Here is a 15,999-nt window from a genome sequence, read left to right as displayed (position 1 = left end):
TAGTAGTTCCTAGAATAGCAAAGTCCACTAAAGGCGGTAGAGCATTTTCACATTTAGCTCCTAAACTCTGGAATAGTCTTCCTGACAGTGTTCGGGGTTCAGATACACTCTCCCAGTTTAAGTGTAGATTAAAAACATATCTTTTTAGCAAAGCCTACACATCACACACATCACACACATCACATCATAACCTTGTGCTCCAGAATACATGATCACATGCACATTATCAATTTGTGCTGTTAATATCATGAACAGCAGCTACGCTAATTCCTCTCCACTGCTTCTCTCTCTCTCTCCCCATCCCGAGGCATCCTGAGGTTTGGCCAGCTCCAGTCACGTCCCACCTCGTGAAGATTATGGACCTATGGATGATCATGGAGAAGTAGATGCCGAGTGTTTAAAGGCCCTGGCATGGAGAAGCTGATGCTGGATCTATGATGATCACAAATTGTTCTGTATTGTTGAAAGATTTATGATCAAACTCTTAATGTCACCCATATGAGGATGGGTTCCCCTTTGAGTCTGGTTCCTCTCAAGGTTTCTTCCTCATATCATCCAAGGGAGTTTTTCCTTGCCACTGTCGCCACGGCTTGCTCATCAGGGACAAACGCACACCATTCACCTTCACTGTTGTTTTCTGTAAAGCTGCTTTGAGACAATGTCTGTTGTGAAAAGCGCTATACAAATAAACTTGACTTGACTTGACTTGACCTTTCCAGACAGTGTTTCTTGTGAATGTTCTCCAAGATGGGGAGCTGAGTGCCAATGATTCATTGGGAGATTTTCATTTTCCATTTTATTTTATAGGGCCTGGAGCAGTGCAGTTGCTGTACCACACAGAAATGGTACAGCTGTAGAAGTTCTCCAGTATCCTGTAGCACAGACAGGACTTTTAAAGTGTCCTCAGCAATCACAGGCGTTGTTGAGACAAGTCAAGAGGTCAGGTCAAGAAGCTTTTATTGTCATTCCAACCATATATAGCTGACGCAGTACACAGTGAAATGAGACAACGGAACCTTCGCATCCCAGCCCTGATGCTACATTAAACAACAATTCCAGAAACAGAACACACAGGGCTGCTAAGTGTCCTTGCCACATAAAGTGCATGTGTGCAACCTGGTGCAAACAGTGCAAAGACAACATAAGACAGTGCAAGACAACACAAGTCAGTGCAGGACAATCCATAAAACACATAATAGCTCCGCCAGTGAACCTGTTGTGACAAGACAAATTGAACAAAATTGAAGAGTAGCAAAAATGTAAAGAAAAAGAAAAAGTGTTCTGCAAAGGAGCAATATAGCAGCAGTTCAGAAAGGATGTGCAAGAAACGCATTTAAAAAGTTTCTGGTATTGAAGTGATGTAATATGAGTGGTACTAAAGTCATGGATGTGCGAAGTAGAGAGAAGAGTTCAGTGACCAGGTGAGATCCTCGAAGATAAGGACTTTAAGTAACTTGAGGCTGAATTCACACTCCACAACATCTCTGTTGGTGTGAATTACTAGGCGCTGGATCTCCTCCCTGAAAGTCGTCTCATCTTTACCTCTGATCAGGCCTACCATTCGTGGTGTCATCAGCAAACTTGATGATGCTTTCTAAGGCCTAGGCAGGTAAGCACTCATTAGTGGAAAAGTGAATATAAGTAAGGGTACAATACGCATCCCTGAGTGTGGGACTGGAGGAGGTGAAGGTGTTCAAGCAAGTCCAGGGTCCAGTTACAGAGATGTGTGCTGATGCCAAGCTGTTGACAGGGCTAACTGTAGTATAAGCTCAGCTAAATTCAACAAACAACTTGCTGAAATGAGAGAGAGAGAGAGCGAGAGAGAGAGAGAGAGAGAGAGAGAGAGAGAGAGAGAGAGAGAGAGAGAGAGACACATGTTATTCTAATGTGACATTATTGACTCTCACTCTGTTTCTCTCTTCAAATTGTAACACAGTACAAATATACCGACACTTTCCAGGATATTGTGCAACATTGGACAAAAGAAGAGATTTGGGAAGAGCAAGAAATAAAAAACAAACAAACAAACACACGCACACAAATATTCAAATGATCTAGGAACTTGTGACTATAGTTATGGGCACTAGTGCAATTTGATATATATGACGTGTTCTACTGGCCTATTAGATAAACACGAAGCGAGACAAAAAGGGACTCACAGTTCATTTTAGGAAGAAACCCTGTATACCCTTAAACACTAGTATGAAATGTTTTTGGACTAATTTTTTAAGGTTTAATTTGTGAATGTTGTTTGTTTGTTTGTGTGTTTGTTTTTTCTGATCTCATCTCAAACTTTTAATGCGAAACCTTAGAGTAAATGGCTGTTCCATACACAATAATCACACAAAATGATGTGAGCATCAATTTCTTTAATCTACATTTTTCTGCAACATGTAAACATTGCCACACGATGGCAGTCAAGCTCTACAACGTCCACCGAACTCTGCCTTTATTAGAAATATCCCTGTATACCCTTAAACACTAGTATAAAGTGTTTTTGGTCTTTTTTTTTTTTTCTTTTTTTTTTTTTCTTTAAGTGTAATTCGTGTATGTTTGTTTGTTCTGATCTCATCTCAGACCCAATTCTTCTACTACATCTACTACTACTACTAACAACCATGATCCTAATAATTATTCTTAGTAAGTTGAGGAATGAGTTAAGAATAGGGTTTGATGAATACCATAAATAATAATAATGATTGCTTAATGCAGCATGGTGTGTAGTTCTGCATCGGTCTTGACTGCTATTGTGTGACCAAATCTAGAAAGTGCACATTCCTCTCTACCTTTTGTTGATTACCGAAGTCAAGTCAAAGGAATTGTTCACTTTATCAAATGATGCCTGTCTACACTACATGGTACGTTATTAGGAAATATAAACAGAGATATATAGCATACACTGCATTTCCTATTCAGGTGAGCACTCAGTGAGCATACACACTCTTTGTGACAGTGGAGCAGTTACCAAGAAAAATGTGTCGTGATGCGCTAAGTTCTAGAATAATAGTTTGATTGACAGTCTGTACAAGTCAGCGTGACACTGTCCAAATACATAGAGACCTTACTGCATATTTTGCAGCATAGGTAAAAGATGCACACACTCCTAGACAAAGTGTGTGGCCCTGTCCATATACTTCTGGACACTAGTGCAGATTGAGCACTGGGTTTGCTCAGCTTGTCAGCTCCTGCTGTGGTGTAATGATGTTCACGAATGATTTGTGAGTTCCTGTTCCTGCACCCGTATTTGCATCTGCATATATGTTTTCTCAATAAAGGAACATTTTTCCCTTTTTTAAGGTGCCATCAAAATATTGGTGCTGTAGAAGTGACTGTGTATCTGAAGCATCATCTGTCTCTGAAACTTCGTCCTATTGAATTGGATAAATAATATACATATATTTACTCAATGTTCTACAGCCCATGTAGGTACACACAATGCTCACTCATTCTGATGCTTGATGCAAATATTACCATAATCTCCTGGCCTATGTGAGAGATGTATGGATAACTGACTACTACTACTACTACTACTACTACTTCTACTACTAATACGACTACTACTATTGCTACTACTGCTAATGCAAATAGTACCACATTAATATAAATGAGAATAATGCTTGTTAATATTAATAATAATCATGGGCCATTCCTACAATAGTCATGCTATATTTCTTGTGTGTTGAAAAGTATAGTACAAGATTAACGCTACTACTACTACTACTGGTAGTGGTGTAAGCAGGGCAGTGGTAGTCCAGTGGTTAGGGCTCTGGGTTACTGATCACAAGGTCAGCGGTTCAAGCCCCAGCACTGCCAAGCTACCACTGTTGAGCCCTTGAGCAAGGCACTGGTTGAGCCCTTGAGCAAGGCGTTTAACACCACCGTATAAACATATATCCGGTCTGATCTACGGGGAGACTCGTGGTGTACTGAAGGTGTTCTTGCAGAACGTCATCCGCGATGCAGTCACATACACCGAGCATGCGAAGAGAAAGACTGTCACCGCTATGGATGTGGTGTATGCCCTGAAACGCCAGGGACGCACTCTTTTTTACGGCACTTAGCCCTATCAGCTCCAGGGGCGCTGTACCATGGCTGACCCTGCGCTCTGACCCCAGCTTCCAGATGAGTTGGGATATGCGAAAACCTTTTAATTGCATATGTACAGTAGCTCAATATTTTGTCCCCCATCAGGTTTACACCTTTTTGGTCAGTAGTGGCACAGTGTGTAAGTAACTGAAAGCATAGTGTGTGCAATATTTTGCATTCCTCATAATGATATAAGCCTACTTAATGCAACAAGAACTGCAATTTGATTTATACTTCTACTGGAATAAAAATTGCAACTGAGTCAAAACAGTTTTTCTAATTATAATTCTCAATTTAAATATTTGTGTGTTGAACTGCATTGAGTGTACCATGCTGTGAGCAAAAACCAAATTAAATCAATTCCACTACATGACTATTACTATTTCTATATCACTATGTTTGTGTGGACAAAAAGCCTGAGGAAGTACAAGACTCTAGCATGTTAACGGCTGTGGCGTTTCGCTTTGAAGACATTGTTTTGTGTGATCGTTGGTTTTAGGTCCGCCCCCTCGCCTGTTCTCAACTAGGTCCTGTGGAGAGAGAATAAATAGGCGGGCATTGCGCGGGGCTTCTTTATTGAGCAGCTTGACTTTGTGAGAGCAGCACCATGTCTGGAAGAGGAAAGGGTGGCAAGGGACTCGGTAAAGGAGGCGCTAAACGCCATCGTAAGGTTCTGCGCGATAACATCCAGGGTATCACTAAGCCGGCTATCCGCCGTCTGGCTCGCCGTGGTGGTGTTAAACGTATATCCGGTCTGATCTACGAGGAGACTCGAGGTGTACTGAAGGTGTTCTTGGAGAACGTCATCCGCGATGCAGTCACATACACCGAGCATGCGAAGAGAAAGACCGTCACCGCTATGGATGTGGTGTATGCCCTGAAACGCCAGGGACGCACTCTTTACGGCTTCGGCGGTTAAACGCTTACCTACCAAATAACGTGAACACAACGGCTCTTTTAAGAGCCACCCAAATATTACAAAATGAGCTATTGTTTCTTTTACTGTGTGTGTGTGTGGCGGAGAAGGGGAGGAAATAACTATTTTCTCAAGTGTATGTGACTAATGGAATTTGTAATAATTAGATATATTCTAATAAGGTAAAATGTTGCACAAGCACTACAGTTTTGTCTCAAAGTCTCTCTCTTTTTTATATATATATATACATATATATATATATATATATATATATATATATACTTCATATTTGTCTGTGCGTGTGCGCGCACAAAACGGCGGGCAGGGAAACAAAGAGTAGCTCAGGGGCGGGGGAGAGGGAACGGGAGAGGATGGGAGGAGGGCGGAGCCTTGTATGATGAGGTTTGGATTTGTGACCAATAATACGACTCCTTTCCCTTGTACGTAATTACAATGCAGGTCTGTAAATAGAGAGGCGGCGAGGCGTTCCTTTTTCATTCTCTCGCAGTTTCCTCGAGAAGCAGCATTATGCCTACTGATCCAGCAAAGACCGCGCCCAAGAAGGGCTCCAAGAAGGCTGTCACGAAGACGGCCGGCAAAGGAGGCAAGAAGCGCAGAAAGTCAAGGAAGGAGAGCTACGCTATCTACGTTTACAAGGTTCTGAAGCAGGTGCACCCTGATACCGGCATTTCTTCTAAGGCTATGGGCATCATGAATTCCTTCGTAAACGACATTTTCGAGCGCATCGCCGGTGAGTCTTCTCGTCTCGCTCACTACAACAAGCGGTCCACAATCACTTCCAGGGAAATCCAGACCGCCGTGCGCCTGTTGCTTCCCGGTGAACTTGCAAAGCATGCCGTGTCCGAGGGCACAAAGGCCGTCACCAAGTACACCAGCTCAAAGTAAATCGTGTTATCGCCGTCTTTAAGATAAAAACCAACGGCTCTTTTAAGAGCCACCCATTTTTTCATACAAAGAGCGGTCTTCTTTACGGGGGCAGCAATTCTCCCCGCCCGCTGACTATGACCTTTTGTATAACGAGGTAAGTAAACAAACCTTAGCATTAGAGATACAGTAGTACAGCATCATTTAAATTATAGTCATGGCAGCATTGCATAATTAGCATTAGAGCTATATTTGCAGAACAGCACAACATAATTTAATTTTGAGCTATATTTGCACATCTTTTGAATTAGGGCCATAGTCACACAACCGTGTTTCCCATCAGGGTCCTAGCAGCACAACATAATTTGAATTAGAACCATAGCAGCACAGCATTATTTGAATTGGAGTCATAGTAGCACACTATTGTTCTGCTAACTGTTGTGCTACTATGACTCCAATTCAAATAATGTTGTGCTACTAGGGCCCTGGTGGGATACACTGTTCTGCTCCTATAGCTCTAATGCTAACGGTGTTTCACATCAGGGCTATATAGCAGTGCAACATAATCTGAATTATAGTCATAATAGCACTGTAATTAGCATTAGAGCTATAGTTGCAGAACAGTGTTTCACACCAGGGCCATAGCAGCACAATAATAATTTAAATTAGAACCATATTTGCACATCTTTTGAACTAGTGCAATGGCAGCACAACTGTGTTTCCCATTAGCGCCCTAGCAGCACAACCTAATATACATGAGCGCTTCAGTGGAACAACATAATTTGAAATTGGGCCATGGCGTCACAATAGTGTTTTACATCAGGGCCCTAGCAGCACAACATACTTTGATTTAGAGTGATAGAAGCACAACGTAATTTGAATTAGAGTGATAGTTGGGCAACATAATCTGAATTATAGTCATGGCAGCACTGTGTAATTAGCATTAGAGCTATAGTTGCAGAACTATGTTGTGCTGCTAGGGCCCTGACATGAAGCACAGTTAGCATTAGAGCTACAGTAGCAGCAAAGTGTTTCGAATCAGGGCCCTAGCAGCACAACATATTTAAAATTAGAGTCATAGTTGGCCAACATAATTTGAATTATAGTCATAGCAGCACTACATAATTAACATTAGAGCTATAGTAGCAGTACAGTGTTTCACATCAGGGCCCTAGCAGCACAACATAATTTGTATTAGAGCCATAGTAGCACAACATTGTTAGCATTAGAGCTATAGTAGCAGAACAATGTTGTGCTACTATGACTCTAACTCAAGGTATGTTGTGCTGTTAGGGCCCTGATGTGAAACACAGTTAGCATTAGAGCTATAGTAGCAGTACAGTGTTTAACTCGAGTTATGTTGTGCTACTAGGGACCTGATGTGAGAGTCATACTTAGCATTAGAGCTATAGTAGCAGTATAGTGTTTTACACCAGTGCCCTGTAGCCACATCAGGGCTGGGGTCCCTAGCAGCACACCATCATTTGAATAAGAGCCATAGTAGCACAACGTACTTTGAATTAGAGCCATATCAGTACTACATAATTCTTATTAGAGCTACAGTAGCGGAACAGTGTTTCCCACTAGGGCCATAACAGCACAACATGATTTGAATTAGAGCCATGGTAGCAGAGCATCATTTGACTTAGAACCATAGTTGGCCAAGATCATTTGGATTAGAGTCAGAGTAGCACAACATAATTAGCACTAGAGCTACAGTAGCAGCACAGTGTTCCACATCAGGGCCCTAGTAGCACAACATAATTTTAATTAGAGCAATAGTAGCACAACATAGTTAGCATTAGAGCTATAGTAGCAGAACAATGTTGTGCTACTATAACTCTAACTCAAGGTATGTTGTGCTGCTGGGGCCCTGACGTGAAACACAGTTAGCATTAGAGCTACAGTAGCAGCACAGCGTTTCAAATCAGGGCCCTAGAGGCACAACATATTTTAAATTAGAGCAATAGTTTGCCAATATAATTTGAATTATAGTCATAGCAGCACAACATAATTAGCATTAGAGCTATAGTAGCAGTACAGTGTTTCACATAAGTGCCCTAGCAGCACAACGTAAATTGAATTAGTCATAGTTGGCCCACATGATTTGTATTGTCATATCGGCATTACATAATTAGCATCAGGGCCCTAGCAGCACAACATAATTTGTATTAGAGTCATAGTAGCACAACATTGTTAGCATTAGAGCTATAGTAGCAGAACAATGTTGTGCTACTATGACTCTAACTCAAGGTATGTTGTGCTGTTAGGGCCCTGATGTGAAACACAGTTAGCATTAGAGCTATAGTAGCAGTATAGTGTTTCACATCAGGGCCCTAGTATCACAACATAACTTGAGTTAGAGTCATAGTTAGCATTAGAGCTATAGTAGCAAAACAATGTTGTGCTACTATGACTCTAACTCGAGTTATGTTGTGCTGCTAGGTCCCTGTTGTTTCACACCAGGGCCCTGTAGCCACATCAGGGCTAGGGTCCCTCGCAGCACACCATAATTTAAATGAGAGGCATAGTAGCACACTGTACTTTGAATTAGAGTCATATCAGCACTACATATTTAGCATTAGAGCTACAGTAGCACAACAGTGTTTTACATCAGGGCCAGGACAGCACAACATTATTTGAAATTGAGCCACAGTAGTGGAACAGTGTTTCCCACTAGGGCCATAGCAGCAAAACAAAATTGAAATTAGAGCCATAGTTGGCCAACATAATTTGACTCAGAGCCATAGTTGGCCAACATAATTTGACTCAGAGCCATAGTTGGCCCACATAAATTGAATTATAGTTATAGCAGCACTACATAATTAGCATTAGAGCTATAGTAGCAGTATAGTGTTTCACACCAGTGCCCTGTAGCCACATCAGGGCTGGGGTCCCTAGCAGCACGCCATCATTTGAATGAGAGCCATTGTAGCACAAAGTACTTTGAATTAGAGCCATATCAGTACTAACCTAATTTGAAATTGGGCCATGGCGTTATGATTCACTTAAAACCTGTCCATTTTTATTAAATATAAAAATGGCGAAATTAAAACTTTATTTAAAAATGTATTCACTATGTTCTTTCTTTAGTCAGATATTTAAAAAGTAAATCCACCAAAAAATAAACATTAAACATTTGTTTTTACTAATAAAACCTGCCATGAAACACAGGTCCGACAAGTAAAAATCGTACGTGTGGAAACAGAGCAAACATATCAAAAGTACCGCACGACGACAAGTTGCAATGTCTCATATTACCACTAGATGGTAGCATTTTACTACTACAAAAATCGCCGATGTCCAGTTTTTTTTTTTACCTCAAATTTCGTTAAAATTACACTGAAACTGTACAAGAGTCTGTTGTTATTAATATAATCATCTTATTAATAATAATAATAACAATAATAATCATAATAATAATAAATCTAGCAATGTATCTTGTATCTAATAATATTCTACATATATAAAAAAATAGGATAGCTATTATACAATTTTTAAATATATAATTTAATAAAGAATATATAAAAGTAACAACGAGTTTTATTATTCCTTTTTTTATTTACTTAAATATTCATGATTCACTCAGAACTCGTCCATTGTTATTAAATATAAAAAAGAACAAAAATGTAAACTTTATTTAAAAACTTATTCACGACATCCTTCATTTAGTCGGATATTAAAAAATAAATCCACCGAGAAATAAATATTAAACATTTCTTTTTACTGATTAAAATCGGCATGAAGCACAGGTCCGACAAGTAAAAACCATCCGTGTGGAAACAGAGCAAAAAATACCAAAAGTACCGCTCGACGACAAGTTGCAATGTCTCATATCACCACTAGAGGAGGTATTTAACTACTACAAAAATCGCCGATGTTCAGATTTTTTATATTTTACCTCAAATTTCATTAAAATTACACTTAAATTGTACAAGAGTCTGTTATTATCAATATAACCATATTTCTAATAATAACAATAATAACAATAATAATGATAATAATAATAATAAAAATAATAATAATAATAATAATAATACATCTAATAATGTATCTTGTATCAAACAATATTCTACATATATAAATAAGATAGCTATTATAAAATTTTAAAATATATAATAGAATAAAGAATATATAAAAGTCACAACGATTTCATTCATTTTATTATTTGCTTAATTATTCATGATTCACTGAGAACCCGTCCATTTTTATTGAACATAAATATAAAAAGAGTGGAAATAAAACTTTAAACGCAAAACAAATTTATTCAAGACGTTCTTGCTTTAGTCGGATATTTAAAAAATAAATCCATGGTATAATAATAATTATAATTACAATATTATATATATATATATATATATATATATATATATATATATATATATATATATATATATATATATATATATATATATATATAGTATTTTACCTCAAATTTCAAATATAATTACAATAAATGGCTATTAGCTGCCAAACCCTCAGCAACACACGATACATGTAATCAGGGACCACACCATTGATCAGGTGAAAATTGGGTCCACAATCAGAGATGCCCCTTTTATGACCAAAATGCTCTGTTCGTTATTTTTGCCAATCTCACCTATTTGCACAGTTGTGTTGTGATCTCTAAGGTCTGGCATCTCCTCCAAACAAGGATACACTCGCACTGTCCCAGTGCCTTTTCTCACTTGAACACCTGGATGAAGACTGTTTGAAATTTTGCAGCAAAGGTCGTGCAACAGCATCACATACAGCACTTAATGCATAGACCTTTGTGGTTTTAATTAATTAATCTACTGGATCTTGCCATTAAGGTCTCGTTTGTCCAAGAATTTAGCATTCCTTCACAAAAGGTTTGAGGAAGCTAGTCATTAGTGGTTCAGATGAGCCAAACCACAAGGCACATAGTAGGACATTTTTATCTCTTTTCTCAGGGGGTACTTTTTTAACAAATCATAGTAAGGGCCAAATGCTGAATTTATATGACTGGAACACAGAAAAGAAAGAATCGCTAACTGATTTCAGATATTTGTACAACTTCCCATCAGAAATATCCGTTATTTCATTACTGTTTTGGTCATTGTAAATCTTTTTGAATTCATTCTCCAAAAGAGCTTTAAATGGATCCCTCAATGGTATACAAATAAAAAAACTGAACAAATTCTACACTTTGTCTCACAGTTTGTGTTGATGAGCAAATCTGGCATTTGCTCATCAACACAATTGGCACTGAAAAGCCAATGTAAGAGCTGCAAATGCCACAATAATGAAGATATTCTGATTTGTAGACAAAACCAATTTAAACACCTTTTCTAGAATTTACTTGCTACGTGGGACGCTTGCAGCATCCCCACTAAATAACCTTAACATCTTTAGTAAGTCCTCCATTAAAGCCCCTGTTACATTGTGCTTCATAGGAAGGCAACTATGTTCATCCAACTGGTATCTGTGACATGGTTATTTGAGAAACCTGACGTGGCCCAGTTGATATTCAATAACAAATGGAAAAAGAACAAAATAAGGATCATATTTAAAGTATTTACTAAAAGATTTGTGTTAAGCTTTAATGTTGATCTACTTATTTTTAAACTCGACAACATTGCATTCCGCTATGTCCTGAATTACGCATCACATCTTACGTTCAGTTTATCTACACATTTAGAGACGTACAAAATGTGTGTATGTAACAAAATGTGAACCAAAATGACATACAAATGTCCTTATTTACCTGCACCTCTGATGAAGTCCCCTCTTCTGCACTTTCTGATGGATGAGACACAGGGCTGTAACCCTTAAAAGACTTATAGAAGATATACGAGTTGAACTATAATAGAAAAAATAGCAATAAAAACATGTAGAAATATAGCTAAAATAGAAATATGAAAATGTTTACCTGTATTTTTTGAATATAGACTCCTCAGTCCTCAGTGAAAGATTAACCTGGATTAGGGGACAAAATGAACTGATAAATGTGAATATGAAGAGAATGTTATTTAAGAAATAAAGATTCAAGTATTAAAAGATGGTTCTTTTCGAGGGAGGGAAACTCACATTAGTGTTTGATGATCGTGACTGTTTGTCGACATCCTCAACAGCAATTTGGTAAATCACAGTGATGAATTTAAGTTTAAATCCAAACCCCATGTGTAATTAAAGAAACTCTTTAGACAAAACTGACAGTCCAGTAGATGCATTAAGAACAGAATTTAGTAAAGATTTAGACTAAGATTTAGTTTGATACTGAATGATGGTGTTTTTTTCTAAATATTGATCAGTTGACTTTTAATTGGTCTTTATCTAAATTGTCCTACAGCTTTATTTTGTATTTTCTTGGTAAAATCAATGGTAAAAACTTATTTTTATGATTTTCACACAAGTGTGTTGTGGCATTGTGCTTACAATTGCAGTTGTGTCAAAATCTATTGTTTAGTACATGGTATTATTATTAACCCAAACCAAGACAGACATCTTTTATTATTGTTCTTTACAAACAAAAAAAATAGTTCACTTCTGCAAAGCACTTCCTGTGTGAAGTCCAATCAACACATCTGTTTCCGATTTAGCGAGTTAGAGAAATGTAAACAATGTGTGATTCTACTCAAGAAGTTCAGTATGAGTGCTCTACTGGGATTATAGGAACTTGTGTTATGTCTTTCAACCATTTACAATTTGCAGAGTTACTGAACTGTTGTAAAAGTAAGCATGTAGTAAATGTGTATTTATTTTTATTTTTTTCATACATTTATTTTGTTCCAAGTCCGTTTTGACTTGCATCAGCCGCTATATGTTTGTCAAACATGCCATCATCAGTGGACCCCTGACTGAAGGACATCCTTCGGAGTGGCTATTGGCCAGCTTCTGTCAACAGTTCCACACTTTATACACTGGACCTCCTGAGCTGCTTTCAGGAACTCAAGGTCATCTCTCCGGGATTCTCCAGACAAGCCTTCACAAAGCAGCTGAAACATCGCACTAAGATTGAAGGAAGAGTAACTGTAATTGTTTTACCATATTATAAAACTTCTTTCTGTAAACAGACATCACATATTCTATTATATATGTATATATTCCAGTCTGGACATATCAATGTCGATACACTACAGCACAGCTTCTTAGAGTTTTCATCTGCTTCATTTGAGGAAAAACAGCTCTGCTGTGGTGCTCCTTTCACCTGCACACATGTCCAGTCTGTAGGATTTAGTGGTAACTAGCGGTGTGGTTGTAGATTACAACCATCTTCCTCCAAGCTGAAGTAGAAAAAGTGATTGGTTCTATCTAGAGCCAGTAGTTTGTTTTTCCATTGTGGGTTACCGTAGGAACATGGCGGCTTCCGTGGAAGGGGACCATATTTAGATAAAAAACTGCTCATTCCAAAGTAATTAAAGCACAATTCTTATTTTCAGGAATATGTGTAACCCTAAATGTTACACACTGAACCATTGACTTACCTGTTTATCAATCTAAAGTGAAATTTTCACATACTTCAATTATTGCAGCTTTGCTTTAATTTTTTTTTAGGTGCAATAAATTTTCACTTGTTGAACAGTGTTGTGACAAAACCTCTACCCCTGTACTTCCTGTCTTTCTAGACAGCAGCACGCTTCCACCGCCTTAGAAGGAAGCTGGCAGAAGACAAAAAACTCCTTCTTCAGGAGATCAAGAACTACAATGGTCTTGTACTATACTCTGAAACAAACATTGATGTAGCTGTGGTGGAGCATTCCCTTACTGGAGAGAGCACCATGTCTCAAATATGGTCGTGGGAGGTTCATGGCAGTGATATGTCAGCTTTCAGACGCTTCACCAGAATGTATTTACAGGTCAGCTATATAGAGTACAATGAACTAAGATTTAATTTGGATAAAAGAAGTATGTGTTTGTAGTTACAAAACAGTGCCATGCTATTATGCAAGATCGTCTCATATAAACATATAACTATTGTTGATTCTTAGCAAACATTTCAATCAAGAAGCAAATGCATGACCAAGTGATGTTGACAATGTGACTGCAAGAAGACAAAAGCATTTTGGTGTTGGAGATGGAACAACACTGCACATGCTTGCAGAGCCTGCCAGTTGTTCTCAAATACAAGATAGCTGAGGAGTGTAAGTTTAATAAAACCCCTGTCCATATTACAATAAAAAAACATATCAGTGTCTATCACAGAACTTGGATGAAGTAGAACAGCTCTGTTTGAGATGGTCATTTGTCTTTAAAGTCTTAGGGCTTTAAAGTTGTCACATTTGCTTAAGAGATTTATTGTATTGTTGCTGTTACATGAAAGCTGAAATGAACTAAATAATTTTGAACATTACAATTTGTTTCCTGATGTGTAACATAAGGTTAGCATAACATCAAGCTTATTATTATCTCCTCCAGTCAACATAGAAAATCCAGCTGGTCAGCATCATCAAAAACCTTTTTATTAATGTAACTCCTTGAATTCTACACAAGGTGTTACTTTACCACACCTGTAGAAGAAAGATGTTAACATAAAATAGCTTTTAGACATAGGCTGCAACACAAATCGCTTTCTGCTGCTTTGGGCTTCGCTGCATAAAGTCACCTCAGTGAGACATCAGAGTTGCCTTAAGTGGGTTTATTCCACAGGTAGCTGGCAGTATGACAATGATGCACAAGAAAATGCCAGCCATCCTGGTATACAGATTTAAATGGGTGGAATGTTGCCTCATGAAGCAGTCTTAAAATGTAGTTTGTCTTTGATGTTATCTTTTTTTGTATTTTGCGATGTAGACAAGGGAAATGAGGGACTTTGCTGTCTCTTAAGAAGAAGATGTCAGAAAGGTTGCAAGTGGTCCTCTAACAGTACAAGACTGCTTTAGGCCCTAAAGCCTCTGCCCTTCCACATGTTGAAGCAGAAAATCAAAGTGGCCTCAGTAGTCCAGACACCAGTGAGGATGAAGAAGAAAACACAATTTAGGTAATTAACTTATTCAAATGTATGATTGTTTGTTCTAAAAAAAAATAGACCAGGGTATAGAAAAAAAATAGACCAGGTTGCTTGAATAAGCATTGTGCTTGTGCATGGAGAACATAAGCAGCCCTGAAGAGTTCAGTCAGTTTTAAGCCTTGTGGCACCTGTTTTTAACAGCCAATCAGCTCGTAGCAAAGTTAGCTGGTCAAGTCCCTAAACTGTCAGCTGGTTGAGCCTGGTTAAAGTCAGTGTTGACTACACATGGCTTAATTAGTTTGGTGGAATGGCTTGAGCCTGCAGTGAATGTTACTGTTAATTCAAGCCAGGTTTTTTCAAGTGAGCACAGCTTTCCATTAACTGTGTTGATGAAATGCCCCCATTGCTGTTACTCTTCAGAATTTCTTTGTGTATTTGTTGATGCTTTACGTGGTCTAGTGGTTAGGATGTGGCGCTTTCACCGCTGCGGCCCGGGTTCGATCCCCGGTCAGGGAACCAACCCCGGCCACTCTTAGTGCCGGTCCCAAGCCTGGATAAATGGGGAGGATTGCGTAAGGAAGGGCATCCAGCGTAAAAACATGCGGATGATCCGCTGTGGCGACCCCTAATGGGAGAAGCCAAAAGAAAGTAAATTTGTTGATGCTTTACACATACAAGAACTGAACTTCACCTTCTTCTATAAAAACCTCTTGCTGTTTTGTTTTTTTGTATTTCTTCAGATGGATGTGCACAAAGGACTGTGTCAAAGGAAATTAACTTGTATTTTTAGAATGCTCTAAACAGGTATGAGACAGGTATGAGGTGTGAGGTATTATGGGAGTGTGAGTGTATTATAAACATTATAACATAAATACTTACCTCAACCCTATTGAACCCAAGTCCTCTTCACCTCACCTACATCAGTACCTGACTTTACTAAGACCCTTCTGTCTGAATGAGCACAAATCTAAACAAACACAATCCATAATCTAGTGGAACATCTTTCCAGAGAGGGAAGCTTATTATAAGAGCAAATGGAGACTGAATGTGGAATGGGATGTTCAAAAATCACATATAAATCTTATGGCCAGGGGTCCACAAACTTTTAGCAATATAGTGTATAGATTAAGCATATTCATATGTGGAATCTTGTTTAATTTGACATCACACTGCATTATTAATTCATCATTTATGGCATGTC

General features: G+C 38.4%; 2 protein-coding genes and 1 pseudogene across 3 annotated transcripts in view; 2 read left to right on the top strand and 1 right to left on the bottom strand.

The window, feature by feature from the left end:
- LOC310738041 (uncharacterized protein) overlaps positions 1–15,999 on the bottom strand; it is a 924,051-nt gene that overhangs the window by 647,440 nt on the left and 260,612 nt on the right. The window lies entirely within an intron of this gene.
- LOC310738253 (histone H4) lies at positions 4,677–5,126 on the top strand. Its single transcript, XM_083563238.1, has one exon. The coding sequence runs from the start codon at positions 4,694–4,696 to the stop codon at positions 5,003–5,005; it is 312 nt and encodes a 103-aa protein (XP_083419364.1). The 5' UTR covers positions 4,677–4,693; the 3' UTR covers positions 5,006–5,126.
- Positions 5,524–5,908, top strand: LOC310738243 (histone H2B pseudogene; annotated as a pseudogene). The gene has a single exon. The product of its transcript is annotated as a histone H2B pseudogene (transcript).

The sequence above is a fragment of the Silurus aristotelis genome (genome assembly GCF_946808225.1).
Source record: "Silurus aristotelis genome assembly, chromosome: 15".
Lineage (NCBI taxonomy): Eukaryota > Metazoa > Chordata > Actinopteri > Siluriformes > Siluridae > Silurus > Silurus aristotelis.
Note: the sequence above shows the minus strand (reverse complement) of the source record. Positions and strands in the feature narration are given on the sequence as shown.

Excerpts from the sequence above, each read along its gene's own strand:
- LOC310738253 (XM_083563238.1), top strand. The coding sequence starts at position 4,694 with ATGTCTGGAAGAGGAAAGGGTGGCAAGGGACTCGGTAAAGGAGGCGCT.